This window comes from Drosophila gunungcola, assembly GCF_025200985.1.
Source record: "Drosophila gunungcola strain Sukarami chromosome 2R unlocalized genomic scaffold, Dgunungcola_SK_2 000006F, whole genome shotgun sequence".
NCBI lineage: Eukaryota > Metazoa > Arthropoda > Insecta > Diptera > Drosophilidae > Drosophila > Drosophila gunungcola.
The window spans coordinates 3,975,152-3,996,166 of NW_026453168.1; the positions used below are offsets into that span (position 1 = coordinate 3,975,152).

The 21,015-nt window shown below is 37.2% G+C and overlaps 2 protein-coding genes across 2 annotated transcripts; both read left to right on the top strand.

The window, feature by feature from the left end:
* The first annotated feature begins 4,326 nt into the window (after nt 1-4,326).
* Nucleotides 4,327-5,055, top strand: LOC128254976 (uncharacterized). The gene is made up of 3 exons (XM_052984371.1): nt 4,327-4,581; nt 4,641-4,817; nt 4,885-5,055. The coding sequence occupies exons 1-3, from the start codon at nt 4,345-4,347 to the stop codon at nt 5,053-5,055; spliced, it is 585 nt and encodes a 194-aa protein (XP_052840331.1). The 5' UTR covers nt 4,327-4,344.
* Nucleotides 5,056-9,406: 4,351 nt separating this feature from the next.
* LOC128254977 (uncharacterized) lies at nt 9,407-10,818 on the top strand. Its single transcript, XM_052984373.1, has 2 exons — nt 9,407-9,514; nt 9,606-10,818. The coding sequence occupies exons 1-2, from the start codon at nt 9,407-9,409 to the stop codon at nt 10,767-10,769; spliced, it is 1,272 nt and encodes a 423-aa protein (XP_052840333.1). The 3' UTR covers nt 10,770-10,818.
* The last annotated feature ends 10,197 nt before the right edge of the window (nt 10,819-21,015 follow it).

Genomic DNA, 21,015 nt, shown 5'->3' on the forward strand with positions numbered 1-21,015 from the left:
TGCCATTTAATTTGTTATGCTAACTACACTCACACACCGACTAAAGACTAATTGGTTTAGCTGGCTGCATTTTGCGTAGCTTTAATTAAATTGTAAATTTTCCGTTTAGCCAGCAGGAAGTCGAGTCTAAAGAGCAGCGAAAATTGCAATTAAGATAATTATCTGGCAAAAGCAAAAGTGTAAATCCTTTGCGCTTCAAGGATTATGCAACTGCAGTCGCTCTGCGCCGCTCTGCTGCCGTGTGCCGCACTTAATTTGCATAAATTTCAAATGAATCCAATGGCCAAAAAAGCGCAGCTAAACAATTGCCACTGATGAAGCAGCAACAGAGATGAAAAATTACACTGCTCCAAAAAATCTAAATCTGAGCCAAGCATTGTCAAGAAAAGCTTAAGGGTATTAGGTTTTGCTTATTCTTTCTTTTTGTAAACTAAACAAACCTAGTATGGAAATGAATAAACAACTTTCGAATTTTAAAATTAAAATAGTTTTGTAATTTTAAACTTTAAAATCCCTGTTAAAAATATTAACAACAAATTCAAACAATTACAAAATAATGTTTATCCACATATATGTATTGATCTTTAATTTGACAAAGCCTTAACGATTTTTGGATTTTAAGATGGAAGTGTTTAAATATTGATTGCAATAGAATTTTCAGCAAGAAATAAAATGTTAAGTAAGAACCATACATTTTTTGGAAACAAGACAATTTATTTTCCTACTGACTCCCTTGTTCCATGAGTTTTATCTTTTTTTTTTTAAATATTTAATCTTTTTTCCGTAATTTAATTTTTGAGAACTGTAAACAATTTTTAGCAAGTTGATGGAAAGTTAAAATTTCCGAGTGCAGGGGCTGCTGCAAACTGCAGCTTGGGGCGCTTACTTTGTCTGTGCCACATGGCACCCCGGCTTCCTCTTCGCTCGCAGGTGCCACAATCACCGGGAAAGACGTCGCCGGATAATCGAAGAACAGGGCGCGGGACCAAGGACACAGAGGGAGCCGAGAATTTTGTGTTATTCTTACGGATTTTCTACTTTGTTGGCAATGTAAGCAAAGCAGCGACACTCCGCTCGCCGCTCCATTTTTCCGCTTTCATTTGCTCTGTGCAAAGTTGACGCTTTTGTTTGATTCGTGTCACACAGCTGACCAACGCCCCGCCACGCCCTTTTCAGCACCCCCAACTGCCCCAACTGCCCCATCGAGGCTCTATCGTTCCACTCTGTTGGAGTTACTTTGCTTGGAATTATGCAAAACACAGAACAGAACGGGCTAGGGAAGGAACACAAAACAAATAGAAAGACGGAATCGTCAAATGAGATTCAATGTTCTGCTCAAGTGGCTCTCGTCTCCGGTTTGCCGGGAGTGGAGTGAATTTTAATAATAAATTTTCGTGTGACCACTGAGGAAAGTTGCAGAAACAGAAGCAGCAGCAGCAGCAGCAGCAGCTCACATGCAATTTTCCAGAATTTACTGCTGCGTGAAAACTTTTGCAATTCGGTGCCGAATGCAAGTGGCGGAGCAAGTCTTGGCCAACTGGGTTGGGATCGCCTTGCGTGTCCAGGCACAAACTGAAGGCAAATGAAGCTACAATTACGTCTACAAATACACAGAAAAGGGGAAGTAATTTGCAATTAAATTACGACGAAATGGGCAATAGAAAAGGAATTAATTGTCCACGAAATGCAATTATGCTTTGCTCGCCTAGCTCGCTTCCTTTTTTCCCGCCTTTCGCTCGCTGCCAGCTGAATGAGCGAATAAATGAACGAATGAATGGCATCGCAAAGTGTGACAGCTGAGCTGTTCAACTTTGGTTGCAGCTTAATGGAAGTTGCATATTAAGAACTTGTCAAAATGATAACTTTTCATCGGTCCCATCAAACGCTCTGAAATGAGAAACATGGCTGTTCGCACTCGCCAGCTAAGTAAGTGGTTTCCTGGCGAAACTTTAATATTGAATGGACCGAAAGGGGGAGGCTGGTTGCCAACTGGTTCGCCCTAATAAATTACGAATGCTGTTCCCTTTTATTGAACTTAATTTCCTTTTTTTGACTACCCAAAGCAAAGCAAAGTAAAAGCCGCTGCAAAGGAGATATATGGCCGCAGTCAAAGATTACATTTAGTGCAGACACTGCAAGAAAATGTTAGAAAAATCTGAAGAAAAAACTTGTTTAAACATTAAAACTCATATTTCTTTTGACACAATTGGAGAATTATATAACTTATTTTAATTTAAGCACAAGATTAAAAAGTTAAGTTATTTGAGTTTTAAGACATTAACACAAAAGCTGTTTCACAAGAAATTTATTAGAGTGATATTTTTAAATAGTTTATTATAAGTCATTATTGTAAAAAAATATCTTAAACATTGCTATGATTTGCCCCGTTTTAATTTTATAAAAAAAACTTACTTTAAGTAAAGATTTGTTTGTTGCAATGGCAGTTTCCAAGCAGTTTGCAGTTTTCAGACTTTTATAAAAGACAAAATGAATTTTATTTAATTTGCAATGCAAAGTATACATACTTTTCCCCAGTGGACACACACTCAGTGATTTTTGTGTGCACTCGTAGCTGCAGCCCAAGGTTGAGTGCCTCAAGCAAGCCGCAAGCAGCCAAATGCGAAGCCTTTCAAAGCTGGCTAACGATCGGCAAACAGAAGAGGAGATGGAGGAGGAGAGAACGGGGCGGCAGGACGAATAGGGGTCCCTCTGCAGGATGTAGCATTGGCGATGGGGTGGTCAACATTTTCGGGGTCCATGGGCTTTGGCTTTGAACGTGGCACGCAGCAAATGCGTTTGCATTTCGGTCAGATGTTTGCGGCGAGCCTCAGTCCGCAAACTTACAAGCAACACAAACAGGGCAGCCAGCCCGTAGAGTTGTTTGCGCCTTTATGGCAGCCAAAGTTTGACCACATTTTACTAACAAAAATATTACAACAATGGCAGCCTTGAAGTCTGCTTGTGGTCAGGGGACCACATCTCCGGCCACTCCGCCCACTCCGCCCACTCTGCCCACTCCTCCCACTCCGTCCACAAAAAGGATGCAATTAATTTTGCAAAAGGACAACTTCATCTGACAGCAATAATGTATTGCAAATTCCAGAAGCGCACAATGGGCCAAGGAATTGCATAAATTGCCGAAACGAGTGCGGAAATTGGTAGGGGATTATATGGCCTAAACAGTTGCCGCGGCATTAAGCTGATCGGTCGACAAAAGTCTGGGGTCTGGGTCCCCAGAAACCCTTTCCCCAAAAAAAACCAAAGCACCAGCAAACCCATTGGGTTCGATGTCGTCCTGCAAACTTTTCACTTTGCATGAACATAAAATACATACCAAATAAAACAACAACACCACCAGCCTAGCTGCAGCAGCAGCAACAACAACAACAACAACTACAAAAAAAATGGGAAAACTTTTTAATTTATATTTAAACTTTTTCAAAGTGTTGAGAAAGGGGCGTTATCTACTGCTTGTGCGACTTGCTGCCTCGAATGCCAAATAGTTATAAAACACCAAATGTGCCTTGCCATGCAGAAGTGTGTAAAACGAGGCTAACAAGCTCTGCACCCCGGCTAAAGCTCAGCGGTTGGTAGTTGAGGTCAGTCCGGGATTACCTTACATAAGTTAGCAAGGGCTCCCCGGAGTGATGAGTGGCCAAGCATTCTTTTACGGTAATCATTTATTGATAGTTGAATAAGTTAATAAAGCTAACCGGGCTGGGTTTGTTTAAAAATATAACTTTCATGTGAAGTTAGGTTTATATTTTAAAAGAGTGAAAACCTGTAATTCTCTTTTAACATTTTGCATTTATTAATTAGCTAACAGCGCAAAGCTAGTTAACAAAAACACGTTCATGTAAAATTAGCTTTCATTCACATTATATTTATATTTAATTACTATATTTAATAACATAAAAAGCGCTATAAATATAGATTTATATAGATAATAAGATAATTTTTTTAATAAGTGCTTAGAACAAACTGAAACTAAACATTTTAACATTGATTAATTAAAATTAATCAATCATTCAACATTTTATAAAAGCTTAAAATAACATAAAACACACAACAATATGCCATATTAAACATTTTAGAGGCTGACTGATTTTCAATTTACAACAGCGATATTATCATTGCTATGCCTTTTTACAGTGCATTGCTTTCGAATCAGTCTACAAATTATACGTTTGCTTGTGTATGACAAATCAGGAAAAGGCGTGTTATCTTAAAACCTCAATCTGTTACGTTATTTGATTATTGAAGTGTTTGACATAAAAGCAGATCATTTTAAAAACGCAAATTTATTTGGAAACCAAATGAGAGATGAATCGCTGTGTGATACGGATGTGGACTCTACTGATCCTATGCGGAATGGTTAAGTTATCAGGGCAAGTTCAATACGAATTTGTTTTGGAGGACGAAGCGATATTTACCAAATGCAAAAATGCAAAGCCTGGAACCCTCGATATAAATGGTTTGTACAACATGACTAATTACAGTACAAACATGGTGCCCGAAGGAATTGAAATTTCGGGAAATCTAACATCTGTATTTAATGCCGAGCCATCGGACCGCATAGAGGTTTTAGCATACGAAAATGTAAGACGTAAGACGATATTTATAGTTTTTATTCCTTCTAGGTGCTTGGAAGCCTACTGTACTTTGATCGAGGAAGCTGGCAACCGACCACACTGAATATGGTAGTAAGGGACTTCTGCAAGGTGATGTATGATAAAAACCAACTATGGTACAAAGCCTGGTCCTCGCATATAACAAATAGCAAGGACATTGAGAACTATTGTATAAAAGTTGTTGGTGTACGTAAGCAATGCACTTTCATCATACAACTGTAAATCGCACATCATGTTTTATATATTTTTTCAGACCGTATTCGTAATGGAAAACTATACTTTGAGCCTGATATTTGGTAGTGGCATGACATTATTAAATGGGCGGTACACCCTTCAAGTTGAGGCTTACGCGATTGACAAATTTTCCAAGAAGCGTCCAGGTGATGTCTGCTACGAAGTAATTGGTAGCTTTTATAAGACCTGAATATATCTTCTTACAATTAAAATTGTTTAAATGTTTTCAAATATTATATTTATTCACCTGCAGTTATACAGCTGTTTATATGATTCATAAGATAACTAGAAGGATTTTGAAAAAATAACAAAGCAAATATTTAAATATTTTATTGTGTTGTCATTATTCGTGTAATAGTTATATTTGTCTGTTTTGAAGCGTTCTGGTTTTAATTATATTTATACCCTTGCAGAGGGTAATACATTTTCAGTCAGAAGTTTGCAACGCAGTGAAGGAGACGTTTCCGACCCTATAAAGTATATATATTCTTGATCAGCATCACTAGGAGAGTCGATCTAGCCATGTCCGTCTGTCCGTCCGTTTCTACGCTAACTAGTCCCTCAGTTTTAAAGCTATCTGAATCAAACTTTTCCAAAAGTTGTCTCTATTGCAGGTAGTATATAAGTCGGAACGAGCCGGATCGGACGACTATAGCATATAGCTCCCATAGGAACAATCGGAAAAATAAATTTAAAAAAATTATAACTTTGCTGTTTTTTAATTTTTTTTAGTTTTTCGACATATAGTAATGGTAAATATTTCAGAACTACGGTTTAAATTTTATCAAAATCGGACGACTATAGCATATAGCTTCCATAGGAACAATCGGAAAAAATTTAAAAAAATATATAACTTTGCTGTTTTTTAATTTTTTTTTAGTTCTTCGACATATAGTAATGGGTAAATATTTCAGAATTATGGTTTAAATTTCATCAAAATCAGACGACTATAACATAAAGCTCCCATAGGAACAACAAAAATATTAAAAAATTTTTTTTTAAATCTAACTTGTTTATTTTTTAATTTTTTTTAGAAATTCTTTTTGATTATTTAATTATTTGACAGTTCAGAATTATGCTTCTAATTTTATTAAAATCGGAAAACGATATCAAATAGCTGCCATAGGAACTCAATAATAGAGCTGCAAATCATCACAGCTTAAATGCTTTCAAAAATACACGCAAGATTATCATAATTTTAATGTCTTCAATAATTTTTAATTTTTGCAATAGCTGCAAGGGTATATAAACTTCGGCTTGCCGAAGTTGCTCATTCTTGTTTTAATTTTTGTTGTTATATAACCAGAAGAGGTTTGCGATCAGGTGCCACTTCCGAATCGTAACACCATTTTTGTTGGTAGAATTAACTTAATAATACTAATTAAATGTCATGTGGAATGATATATATATATATAGCCTGTTCAGCGGTTACTTTTTTACATCACAGTCTATTCTCTACAAACGCAAGATGGTTCGCAGTCTTCTTAAAATTTTGCGTCTTCTGATTTGGTTGGAACTTATACAAAGTTCCATGGAAATTAAATAGGAAACGTTCTATCCAAATCTGTATTGAAATCAAGGGCGTGTTTTCAAAAATAAGATATTAAGCGTCGTTTACATCTCTATAACTTTTTTTCTACCCAGGCTTTACTAAAATATTAAAAGCAGTATCAGAAATTATTGGTACTTAATCTTATTAAAATGAAAATTGAAAAGAAAATTTTAAAATCTTATTAAAATGGATCAACCTTAAATCATAAATATTTAATATTAATAATTTATTTATTCTATAAATTGTTAAATAATTCATTTTCAATACTTCTTAATTCTGCGCTGTGGCTGCTCTTTTTCGCTGGCATTCCCGCAATTGGTTCGCATTCATTTATCAATATTTATAGCATTTAATGTGCAATTTGCATTTCTTAATGAAATTACACAGAAATTATATATAATCAGCATAATTTGAGCAACGTGCAGAGCGGCACGCTCAACTGCCTGCCAGGCTACGAGTATCGATATCTCGCCGGCCATGGAATTTCCGCTTAATTTGCTGCCATTACCACAAAAATGCATTAAATGCGTGTGCAGAAGGGCGCAGCGATAGCCTTTAAATGTGCTGCAATTATTTGCATTCGCTTTTAATTGAGTGTTAAAATATTTGCGGCCACCTGGTGTCGGGTCCGTTGAAATATGGGATCGCCTGCGGACCACAACGCATCTAAGCCGTGATCTCTGTCGAAAATCTCCAAGGAGCTTCATAATTGTGGGACTGGGCCAGTCGTTTGACTGTGATCATCCGTCATTTGCTCCCGTGGTGATGGCGGCCTCCTTTTTATCCCTTCCCCATGCAATCCCATTGACTCCGGCTTGTGCAATAGGATTCCGGCTGTGGAGATGCATTAATAAATTGAGTTGGGCCCATTAGTGCAGCTTGCAAACTGCAACTGCAACAGATTTGGCCTAAGCACACACAGCTAAAAATAATGTTTAAAGTATTTTGAAAATGTATTATGGCTTTCGTTCCCCAAAATATAGTTCATTTATTTTTTTTTATTAAAAAAATTAAATTATAATTCACGTTAGCTCATTTTATAGTCTTCTTTTTGTTACCGTGCGAACGAGAAAATATAAAAACTTTAAATATATGGATTTTTAGAATTTTTTTAACCTAAATAACCTGGGGAAAATTTAATCTGTTCAAAATTTTTTAATAACATTGGCCAGTCCAACTTTCTTGCGTGTTGATATTGTTTTCCAAACATTTTGCAAGATTGATATCCGATATTTTTGGACCATTTCCCTTACAAATGTTGTTAAAATAATAATTAAAAATTAGAACCGAATAATTGTACATATTTTATATGTACAATTATGTATGTATGTTTTTTTTGGCAGAAAGTTGATAAGCTTTTAAAAATGTATTATTATCCCAATCAATTTGTAATGCATTTTTTCAGTGCACCTGTGCACACATACAATAGCAGGGGACAGGCCTGTCGATTTCATTTGATATGCGCCTTTGGGCCATAAAATTTGACACAAACGCAGGACGCACACATTGGACGCACTGGATGTCCGGGTGTCGAGGGGGATTGGGAGTAGGACGAGGTCGAGAGGGGCTGGCCAAAGCGTTGCTCATTTGCAGTCGTTATTAAATTGCGTTTTTCAAATGGGACAGAGCGGATGCAGTAGCCGGTCCTTTGGCATGGGGGCATTGGCATTTTAATGAACTGATACTGGTGCATTTGGACTGGCCAGCTGCATTCGGGCCGCCTGTGCCCCTTTGTGCATTTATTTGTTTGCTTTGGCACTGATTGTATTTGCATTCGTGCGTGGGTGTGCCACTGGCAAACGTTCGATTTGGTGTAATGAAATTTTCTAATCAAAGCGTTTTGGTTTATTTGCATTTGGTCATGGGCAGCTGCCACTCCATCGGCTCCTGCTGTTAGTTTGGTTTTGTTTGGCTTGTTGACTGCCCGCCGCACAGCGTTGTTGCCGCTCTCGCCCGCCTTTGTTTGCATTGGGTCAAAGGTTGTCACTTGTGCAAATACTAATTAGTTGTAATTAGGTTTTACATATGCACACCGACCGCAAAACAATTGCTCAGAAAGGGAGTAAGCATAGCTCAGGGCTTTGTTGATTAATCGATGGATTAATCTCGGGGGAAATTAATTTGCACCCAATAGAACGTCTTTAAGAGACTTTAAAACCATTAATTGTAAGATTATTTTAAAGTCTTTCCAAGCTAAAATTAATATATACAAAACAAGAAAGAAAGCAAACTTTGGCAAGCCGAAGATCATATACCCTTGCAGCTACAAGTATTGCAAGAATTAAACATTTTTGAAACATTATGATTATGATTTACTTGCGTATATGTTTAAAAACATTGAAGCTATGTTGATTTGCAGCTCAATATTTAGATAGTTATTTTATATATTTTTATTATTTCTAAGGGAGCTATATGATATATCCGTCCGATTTTGATGAAGTTTAAACCGTTATTCTAAAATATTTAACCATTATTATATGTCGAAGAACTAAAAAAAAATTAAAAAACAGCAAAGTTATAATTTTTTTAAATTTTTTTTCCGATTGTTCCTATGGGAACTATATGCTATAGTCGTCCGATCCGGCTCGTTTCGACGTATATACTACCTGCAATAGAAAGACAACTTTTGGAAAAGTTTCATGCAGATAGCTTTAAAACTGAGGGACGTGCAGACGGACGAACAGACGACTCGCCTAGTGATGCTGATCAAGAATATGTCGGAGATTAATTTGAAATATAATGTAGAAATATTATTTGTAAGTCTCTGAGTGTATTGAATAAACGAAGTTAAAAAGAAATAAGGAAGAGAGAAGCTTTTGAATGAGAGCGCAGGTGGGGAAGGAGAGCGAAATCCCTACTGAGCGTGGCGCAATGAGAGGTAGAGAATAATGAGCGAGAGGAAGGCAGTTCAAGAAAGCCTGCGAAACGGAATAGACGCTCGTGCAGAGAAACCATTGCGACTCGCTGCGCTGAAACATATTTTTCCATAATGGCAGACGAACTAAACCCCCTATCTCCTACATCAGAAGTGGGATCACCACCCCTACAAGACAATTCGGAGAACAGCTGGCGCACGCTTCTGGAATCGCAAAATAGAGTGATTACGGAACTTTTGAAAGCAGCACAATCCACGCCGGCGCCTAGCACGCGCCCTGTCTCGGCAGTGCTACCAACGTTCAACCCCGAAGCTGCTGACGCCGACGCAGCAGCATGGTGCAAAACGGCTAAGCATGATTCTATGTGAACATCCGCAAGAAGGTGCATCTTTGGTAATGACGCTCAGCAAGTCGTTGCTCGGTAGTGCATCGCAGTGGCTATCACAAATATGCTTCGCCGGAATGAGTTGGGCGGAATTCAAGGAATTGTTCATGGAGCGCTATGAAGGCAACGAGACGCCGGCGGCATTATTGCTAAACATGCTGAAGGGACGCCCAAGCCCCAACGAATGCCTATCAGTATACTCCAGCCGAATGGTTACATCTTTATTAACCAAGTGGAAAGCGATGACACACGAAGAAATTGCTATATCGTTGGTTCTGGCACATTCGTCGCAAATTGATTCCAGACTGCAGCGATTAGTGTTTACAACAAACATAAAGACAAGAGCGGAGTTACAACAACAACTCAAAGCGCATTCGTTCGCCAGAAATTCAGAATTCTCTGGAATGGACATGGGCCCCGAGAAGAAGAGGTTTAAAATGCAAACGCCGATTAGATGCCATAGCTGTGGAAAGCTGGGGCACAAAGCAATAGAGTGTCGCAGGAGGAAAGCAGAAGAGAGGAACGAGACAAGAGCAGGCCATAGCAACGGCAGATCAACGATGATGAGAGAGAGACATGTGACATGTTTTAAGTGCGGCAACGTTGGACACATCGCATCAGTGTGCACGATGGGACCAGCAGCAGCGAGTAAAAGCAGCGAGAGAAGAGTAGACATGTGCGCGATTCATCAGCCTAACGGAACTGCAATACAATTCGGTGAGCGGTTTCCATTTTTCTTTGATTCGGGTTCCGAATGCTCGTTGGTGAAAGAAACAACAGGCGAGAAGCTAGGCGGCAAAAGATGTCATAACTTGGTAGTTTTAAGAGGCATTGGCGACAATATTGTCAAGAGCACTATGCAAATTCTGTCTACCGTACAAATTTCAGAATTTAATTTCGAATTGTTGTTCCACGTAGTAGATAATAAGTGTCTCAAATATGATATGATAATTGGACAAGACATTTTTCAACTTGGCTTTGGAGTAATGTTAGAAAGTAATAAATTTGATATTTATAGAACTCAAACGGTATTATCGGTAATTGACGATAACACATTAAATAAGATTGACTATAAAATAATGTTAATATAGATTTAATTGATAGTGATAAGTCAAAGCTAAACGACATATTGACCAAATATTCCATGTTCTTCATAGATGGTATCCCAAGTAGGCGTGTAACTACGGGTTCATTGGAAATCCGTTTGTTGGATAGAAACAAAACGGTACAAAGGCGACCGTATCGCCTTAGCGAAAACGAGAAGCAGATAGTTAGGGACAAAATTCAGCAAATGCTAGAAGCAAATGTAATACGACCTAGCAGTTCTCCGTTCGCTAGCCCAATGTTACTAGTCAAAAAGAAAGACGGGAGTGACAGACTATGCATCGATTATCGTGAATTAAACGCTAACACTGTGTCAGATAGGTACCCCTTACCATTAATCGCAGACCAGATTGATCGCCTGCGAGGTGGAAAATATTTTTCTAGCTTAGACATGGCCAGTGGCTTTTACCAGGTGCCTATTCACCCCGATTCCGTTGAAAGAACTGCATTCGTGACTCCGGAGGGTCAATACGAATTTCTAGCAATGCCGTTTGGACTGAAGAACGCCTCATCGGTCTTTCAGCGCGCCATAGTTCGAGCCTTGGGGGATTTAGTCAATACATATGCAGTAGTCTATATCGATGATGTTCTAATTGTATCAAATTCCACAGATGAAGCATTCGAAAGGTTAGAGGCAGTGTTGAGCGTGTTATCAAAGTCGGGGTTTTCTTTCAATGTAAAGAAATGTCAGTTTCTGCACACAGAGATAGAATACTTAGGTTTTCTAATTAGGGACGGTGAGCTAAAACCCAACCCTCGAAAAATTCAAGCACTAACTCAACTACCTAAACCAGCTTCAGTCACACAGATTAGACAGTTCATAGGATTATCATCCTATTTCAGGCAATTCGTACCTAGATTTTCAGAAGTAATGAAGCCGCTATATCAATTAACTTCAAAGTCAAATGCATTCGAATGGAAAGAGCAGCATGAAGAAATTCGTCAAAAAATCATTAAGGTGCTAACTAGTGACCCTGTGTTGATTATATTCGATCCCAAGTTTCCAGTCGAATTGCACACGGATGCAAGCGCTAATGGGTATGGCGCTATGTTAATACACAAGGTGGATGGCAAGCGTAGAGTAGTCGAATACTACAGTAAATGCACCACGTTGGCAGAATCCAAATACCACTCATACGAGCTCGAAACATTGGCGGTGTATAATGCTATCAAACACTTCCGGCATTACCTAAGCGGTAGAAAATTCACCGTTTACACAGATTGTAATTCCATCAGAGCGAGTCGTGAAAAAGCAGCATTAACCCCGCGGGTGCATCGATGGTGGTCATTCATGCAGCCCTTCGAATTTCAGGTAGAGTACAGAAAGGGGAGCCAAATGGCTCATGTTGATTGCTTATCAAGAAATCCCGTCGAAGTTGTTGCACAGGCAAATGCAAGCAAAGTTGTGGAAGTACGAGTTGACTTGGCAACTATCACTCACAACTGGCTTGTATCTGAACAGCAGCGTGATCAAAATATATCCAGAATTATGACCGAATTGAATAGTGACGAAATGCAGAAAGAGCTAGCAAACACCTACGAAATTAGAAAAAGTTTGTTGCATCGCAATATTCAAAGAAATGGCAAGACTCGATGTTTGCCCGTTGTTCCGAGGGCGTTCAGATGGTCTGTTATTAATTACATTCACGAAGCTATAATGCATTTAGGCTGGCAAAAAAACTCTAGATAAGGTCTACGAGCAATACTGGTTTGAGAACATGTCGAAATATGTTCGAAAGTTTGTTGAAAATTGCGTGACGTGTAAATTGTCGAAGTCAGCGTCAGGTAAAACACAATTAGAATTGCACCCCATACCCAAAGTCGAGATACCGTGGCATACTTTACATATCGACATAAGTGGTAAATTAAGTGGAAAAAAGGACGAGAAGGAATATATCATTGTTCAAATCGACGCATTCACAAAGTTTGTCTACTTGTACCATACATGGAATTTAGATACTGTAAGCTGCATACAGTCTGTGAAGTCCGCGATATCGATATTTGGTGTTCCCAGCAGGATTATAGCTGATCAGGGAAGATGCTTCACAAGTAGCGAGTTTCGTAAGTTTTGTTCCACGAATAAAATAGATTTACATGTGATAGCGACAGGTGCAAGCAGAGCAAATGGGCAGGTAGAGCGGGTGATGAGTGTTCTCAAAGGCATGTTAACGGCGGTGGAGACTAGCGAGCGTTCGTGGCAGGAGGCGTTAGGCGAAATTCAATTAGCAATAAATTGCACTACAAACCGAGTGACTAAACATAGTGCTTTGGAATTGTTGATAGGGAAAGAGGCGAGACCAATGGGAATGTTGACCATCAATGAAGACATGCGAATAGATCTCGAGAAAGCTAGAGAAAATGCTAAAAACAACATTGATAAGAATGCAATGTACGAGAAAGAAAGAGTTGATAAGAAGCATGCCCGAGTTGTAAAACATAAGGTTGGCGATCATGTTTTATTAAAAAGTGAAGAGCGACACCAAACTAAATTAGATCCAAAATTTAAAGGTCCATTTGTTATTGTAGAATTACTTGATGGTGATCGATATTTGTTGAAGTCATTAACTACAAAGCGGATGTATAAGTATCCACATGATAGTGTACGCAGTCTACCTGATGAGCGGGAGGCTATTGAGTTGATTGAAGAGTTTGACGATGGCGAGAAGGACAAAATCAATAAGACCTAAGAGAGGCACAAGTAGAATCACATACAAAGACTAAGTTTAAGTTTTGGTTATGGTCAGAGTGTGGTATAAGAAAATTGGTATCCAAATGGTTGAGTTTATGCAGAAGAGAGCGGTGTACTCTAATTGTAATGTGAATAGCCTGCTAAACTAACATTTGATGATCTGAGAATTGGTAGCCAGACGATTGAGCTTGAGCGGAAGAGAGCTTGTACTCTTGATGTCATGTAAAAGGTTATCCTGCTAAGCTAATGTCTGATGGAATGTAAAGTTGATATCCAAATTGTTGAGTTTGTGCGGAAGAGAGCTTGTACTCTAAGAGAAATTGTGAAAGGTTATCCCGACAAACTAACATTTGAAGACACGAGAAGTGTAAGAAAATTTGTGTTGACATTTGAGTTAAGTATCATAAGAAAAGAAGTCAAGTGATGTAGAAATTAATGAAAAATGAAGTTTAATGCCAATCTTAAGTTAAACTAAGTAACACGAGGTCGTGTTAAGGTCAGGAAGGCCGTGTCGGAGATTAATTTGAAATATAATGTAGAAATATTATTTGTAAGTCTCTGAGTGTATTGAATAAACGAAGTTAAAAAGAAATAAGGAAGAGAGAAGCTTTTGAATGAGAGCGCGGTGGGGAAGGAGAGCGAAATCCCTACTGAGCGTGGCGCAATGAGAGGTAGAGAATAATGAGCGAGAGGAAGGCAGTTCAAGAAAGCCTGCGAAACGGAATAGACGCTCGTGCAGAGAAACCATTGCGACTCGCTGCGCTGAAACATATTTTTCCATAATGGCAGACGAACTAAACCCCCTATCTCCTACAAATATATATACTTTATAAGGTCGGAAATGTCTGCTTCACTGCGTTGCAAACTTCTGACTGAAAATATAATATCCTCTGCAAGGCTATAACAATTGCCAAAAATTCCAAAAAAACATTAAAAACTTGGTTTTGTGTCAAAACCCTGGGAAATAATAGGTCAAAATGTGGAATGTCATACACCGTTGAATTCGTAATAAAATTTCCAATCGAATGGCATTCACAGTTAAAATTTTTTCAGATTTTCAAATTTCTGCAAAAAATGATGATGTACCCCCTTACAAAAAAGTCAGAAAGTTGGACAAAAATATTTTTTTTAAAAAACGTTTTTCTAAATTCTGTTTTTGTGTCAAAACAAAATTAATTAGTTTTAAATCGGATCGGGGGCGGATGGTATAGGTTGCTAGCTGTTCAAAATAGCAACTCTTTTGACTTTGGGTCTTATTTTGGCAAAGTTACAACAAAAAGACTCTTCAGAAATTATTTTGTTTGCAAAATCGCCAAAATCCCAAAAAAACACATTAAAAACTTGGTTTTTGTGTCAAAACCCTGGGAAATAATGGTCAAAATGTGGAATGTCATACACCGTTGAATTCGTAATAAAATTTCCAATCGAATGGCATTCACAGTTAAAATTTTTTCAGATTTTCAAATTTCTGCAAAAAATGATGATGTACCCCCTTACAAAAAAGTCAGAAATTTGGACAAAAATATTTTTTTTAAAAAACGTTTTTCTAAATTCTGTTTTTGTGTCAAAACAAAATTAATTGTTTTAAATCGATCGGGGGCGGATGGTATAGGTTGCTAGCTGTTCAAAATAGCAACTCTTTTGACTTTGGGTCTTATTTTGGCAAAGTTACAACAAAAAGACTCTTCAGAAATTATTTTGTTTGCAAAATCGCCAAAATCCCAAAAAAAACACATTAAAAACTTGGTTTTTGTGTCAAAACCCTGGGAAATAATGGTCAAAATGTGGAATGTCATACACCGTTGAATTCGTAATAAAATTTCCAATCGAATGGCATTCACAGTTAAAATTTTTTCAGATTTTCAAATTTCTGCAAAAAATGATGATGTACCCCCTTACAAAAAAGTCAGAAATTTGGACAAAAATATTTTTTTTTAAAAAACGTTTTTCTAAATTCTGTTTTTGTGTCAAAACAAAATTAATTGTTTTAAATCGATCGGGGGCGGATGGTATAGGTTGCTAGCTGTTCAAAATAGCAACTCTTTTGACTTTGGGTCTTATTTTGGCAAAGTTACAACAAAAAGACTCTTCAGAAATTATTTTGTTTGCAAAATCGCCAAAATCCCAAAAAAAACACATTAAAACTTGGTTTTTGTGTGAAAACCCTGGGAAATAATGGTCAAAATGTGGAATGTCATACACCGTTGAATTCGTAATAAAATTTCCAATCGAATGGCATTCACAGTTAAAATTTTTTCAGATTTTCAAATTTCTGCAAAAAATGATGATGTACCCCCTTACAAAAAAGTCAGAAATTTGGACAAAAATATTTTTTTTAAAAAACGTTTTTCTAAATTCTGTTTTTGTGTCAAAACAAAATTAATTGTTTTAAATCGATCGGGGGCGGATGGTATAGGTTGCTAGCTGTTCAAAATAGCAACTCTTTTGACTTTGGGTCTTATTTTGGCAAAGTTACAACAAAAAGACTCTTCAGAAATTATTTTGTTTGCAAAATCGCCAAAATCCCAAAAAAAACACATTAAAAACTTGGTTTTTGTGTCAAAACCCTGGGAAATAATGGTCAAAATGTGGAATGTCATACACCGTTGAATTCGTAATAAAATTTCCAATCGAATGGCATTCACAGTTAAAATTTTTTCAGATTTTCAAATTTCTGCAAAAAATGATGATGTACCCCCTTACAAAAAAGTCAGAAAGTTGGACAAAAATATTTTTTTTAAAAACGTTTTTCTAAATTCTGTTTTTGTGTCAAAACAAAATTAATAGTTTTAAATCGATCGGGGGCGGATGGTATAGGTTGCTAGCTGTTCAAAATAGCAACTCTTTTGACTTTGGGTCTTATTTTGGCAAAGTTACAACAAAAAGACTCTTCAGAAATTATTTTGTTTGCAAAATCGCCAAAATCCCAAAAAAACACAATAAGAACTTGGTTTTTGTGTCAAAACCCTGGGAAATAATGGTCAAAATGTGGAATGTTATACACCGTTGAATTCGTAATAAAATTTCCAATCGAATGGCATTCACAGTTAAAATTTTTTCAGATTTTAAATTTCTGCAAAAAATGATGATGTACCCCCTTACAAAAAAGTCAGAAATTTGGACAAAAATATTTTTTTAAAAAAACGTTTTTCTAAATTCTGTTTTTGTGTCAAAACAAAATTAATTGTTTTAAATCGATCGGGGGCGGATGGTATAGGTTGCTAGCTGTTCAAAATAGCAACTCTTTTGACTTTGGGTCTTATTTTGCCAAAGTTACAACAAAAAGACTCTTCAGAAATTATTTTGTTTGCAAAATCGCCAAAATCCCAAAAAAAACACATTAAAAACTTGGTTTTTGTGTGAAAACCCTGGGAAATAATGGTCAAAATGTGGAATGTCATACACCGTTGAATTCGTAATAAAATTTCCAATCGAATGGCATTCACAGTTAAAATTTTTTCAGATTTTCAAATTTCTGCAAAAAATGATGATGTACCCCCTTACAAAAAAGTGAGAAATTTGGACAAAAATATTTTTTTAAAAAACGTTTTTCTAAATTCTGTTTTTGTGTCAAAACAAAATTAATTGTTTTAAATCGATCGGGGGCGGATGGTATAGGTTGCTAGCTGTTCAAAATAGCAACTCTTTTGACTTTGGGTCTTATTTTGCCAAAGTTACAACAAAAAGACTCTTCAGAAATTATTTTGTTTGCAAAATCGCCAAAATCCCAAAAAAAACACATTAAAAACTTGGTTTTTGTGTGAAAACCCTGGGAAATAATGGTCAAAATGTGGAATGTCATACACCGTTGAATTCGTAATAAAATTTCCAATCGAATGGCATTCACAGTTAAAATTTTTTCAGATTTTCAAATTTCTGCAAAAAATGATGATGTACCCCCTTACAAAAAAGTCAGAAATTTGGACAAAAATATTTTTTTTAAAAAACGTTTTTCTAAATTCTGTTTTTGTGTCAAAACAAAATTAATAGTTTTAAATGGATCGGGGGCGGATGGTATAGGTTGCTAGCTGTTCAAAATAGCAACTCTTTTGACTTTGGGTCTTATTTTGGCAAAGTTACAACAAAAAGACTCTTCAGAAATGATTTTGTTTGCAAAATCGCCAAAAATCCCAAAAAACACATTAAAAACTTGGTTTTTGTGGCAAAATTAAAATAAATTGTTTTAAATAGTTCGGGGACGGATGGTATAGGTTGCTAGCTGTTCAAAATAGCAACTCTTTTGACTTTGGGTCTTATTTTGGCAAAGTTACAACAAAAAAACTCTTCAGAAATTGTTTTGTTTGAAAAAATCGTCAAATATCCAAAAAAAACTCAACAAAAACTTGGTTTTTGTGTCAAAACCCTGGGAAATAATGGTCAAAATGTGGAATGTCATACACCGTTGAATTCGTAATAAAATTCCAATCGAATGGCATTCATTTGCTATTGCAAAAATTAAATTTTCTTGAAAACATTAAAATTATGATTGACTTGCGTGTATGTTTACATTGAAGCTATGACTGATTTGAAGCTCAATTATTTGATCGTTCCTATGGCAGCTATATGATATAAAATTAAAAGCGTAATTCTGAACTGTCAAATTATTAATTAACCAAAACGGATTTTTAAAAAAAATTACAAAATAAAATGGTAAATAAATTTCTTAAATTAAGAAGAATTCTTGATTATTATAAAACATTATCCAGCAGAAGCCCTTCCCATTTGTTTTCGCTTCATTTTCTTAGGATTTTAATTTAATCTATGCAATGCTTTTCATCCAGCTCGACTTTAATCGTTTTGATCTGGTCTCAAATTAAATGGCATTTTGTGCGGCCAATTTACATATTTTGGGCAAGCCTGAAATGGAAACAATAAGCCATAATTTTTATATAATTAACTCTATTCCCCGTTTGGAGCCACGCAAAGTCTTTGAAAACTCATTTGAATATGAAATTCATATTCAAATTCAAATTTTCGCAGCTCTAGGTTTTCCCCTTGGCATCATGGCAGCGGGTTCAATGAGGTGTTAAACCATAATTTGCACAAACGCTTCGCTGAACCAACCGCCCCATCCTGCCACGCCTCCACCGCCTTTTTTACCGCACATTTGCATTTTGCGCGCTTTAATTTTTACTTTATTTCTTTTAGCGTTTTTTTTTTTGACTTATATTTAAATATTTTTGAGCTCCATTGTTCTTTTGCCTCTAAGTATTTGGCCACAATTACGCAATGAGGGCGAACCCATGGGTTGGGGTTTTGATGCATGCACCGCCATCACAGTTAATCGCCATGAAATTTGTGGACCCATGAAACGGACACTGGCCACGCGTAATAGCCAAATTTTATTAGCTTCAATTTAACAATTTGTGGCCAGGGCCACTCCACTAAGGCCCCTTTATTAATATTTAAACAAGGCAAACATTAGACTTATGACCGCTGCGACACCACCCCCAAAAAAAAGAAGGACCTCATTTCACCTGGCGCTGCTGCTGTTACTGATGAGGATTCATCCCGGACAATGGAGCCACACCATTTTAATTTTTCACTTGGCTGAGTGCAGAATTAAGACATTAAACGAATGCGTCGCACTGTCCCCCCCCCCCCCCCCCCCCCACCCCTCCCACTGTCTCCCTATAATGAAGTTGGAGCTGGCACAGCTGTGCCGTGTCCTCCATCCGCCAGCCAGCCTGCCCGTCTGTCTGCCCGAAAGAAGACTGTACCCCCGAACAACTGATTTTAATAACAGTCATCCGCTGCCGCTGTGCATAACGATGCGTAACCTTTGGGCAAGGAGAAGGGGCGTGGCGGGCGTTTGAGCCACGTTATGACTTTGATTCATCAGGAGGAAAAGTGGCTGAAAGCCAGCGACAGCCGCTGACCTGCACTGCCAAAGAATTCGTGCAAAATGAAGGCAGGAATATTACAAAGCCCAAAAAGTAAACTATTAGTGTAAGAAAAACCGTTAGAAAGAAAATTAAAGGAATATAAATATATAACTAAAAGCCACCTAAAAATATTACTGTATTGTAAAATACAAATAAATCAGAAAGTTATAGGTTGTTGGAATGGTATATTTTTTATTTTTTTATATTTATTTTTTATTTTTTTTTTCTATGTATAAAAAAAGAGTCATTATTTTATCCTAAATATCTTGAAAAATGTTGTGTAAAATAACAAACCTACATGTTTTTAAAGTTTGAAACGTGTTAAATTAAAACTGGCTTGTAAAATATGTAGATGTTTAATGTAATTCTTGTTATTTCAATTGGACACGTTAAAAAATATGATAATAAATGTTTACCGATGAATTTCGACCTTCCTGTACCGATGAATACTCATATATAAGGCAGTCAAACATAGGTTTATTTATGTTTATTACAAATTATAGACTGATAAACCTATTATAATTAAAGACGCTTATTTTTTTTTAGCTCTTCACTTAGAAGAACTCTTCAAGTTCAACATTTATAATTAAAAACATGTCGACAATTTATACAAGCAAAAGTGAATTATTTTTGCCAAGTGTTTTTGGCCATTTGCATACAAATGGGCGTTGGACTTTGACGCATAAGTTCGCTGGCAATTTGCTTATAAAACGCATTCTAATTGCCAGCAATTGCGACGCGGCGACAGCAGCAGGTGGAGAGGTCCTCTTTTTTTCGCCGGAAGTTGAGGGTTAAGCGCTCGGCAGACTTAACCCAAGCAATTCCCCAAGCGTGCCACACTCACTGGATTCTGCGGAAAAATAAGAGAGGCAGCTCGCCACCCTTGTCAGCGTCAGTAATAAAACTTTATTGAATTGTATTGATTTTAAAATTATTACCATTGAGGCGGAAGTAATGCAATGTAGCCGCGTGCATATGTATGAGTGAGTGTGTAATTGGGTGGGTGTGCGTTGTGTGTGTGTGTGGGCGCTCAAGTGTGTTCTAGCAGCGGCTGTTGGAATTTAACAAACAACAACATTTTCATTATTGTGTGCAGCTCAGTACAGAAAAAAGAAAAAACGAATAAACCGAGCCCAAACAAAGGGCTCAGTGAAAGTGGAAGGGGGGGGTGGTATTGTATTGTATGATTTGGCAAAGGGGTGCCAGGGATATTCACCCCTGGAAAATCCCCTTTGTCGTCGTCTCAAGTGCTTAACTTTCCATTTCGCTGTGTGCGCTGCAAAGTAGGCAACGTTTTCTTGAACGCAACACACTAACTCATACACTCACATACACAAACACACATGTTCGGCCAGGATTCCCTTTGGTTTTAATGAAAATCTAACGTTTATTGTAATTTTCCCTCTGTTTTTCTCTCGCATTTTGCTTTTTTGTTTTATTTTTCCCGGCTTTCCGTCGTTGTTGTGTGTTATTCGAGTTCGGTTTGGCACGTGCACAAATGCAGCTAATCGAGTGTGAAAATTGCTATGGGTTGCCCCAGGAATTTTCTCTTTAAAATGTTGCCAGAGTCTGGCCCTTAATGTGACACAAAAGCTGCATTACATTTTTAAACTTATTTATTTGAAATTTCCTGAGTTTTTTGTATTAGGTTTACTACAT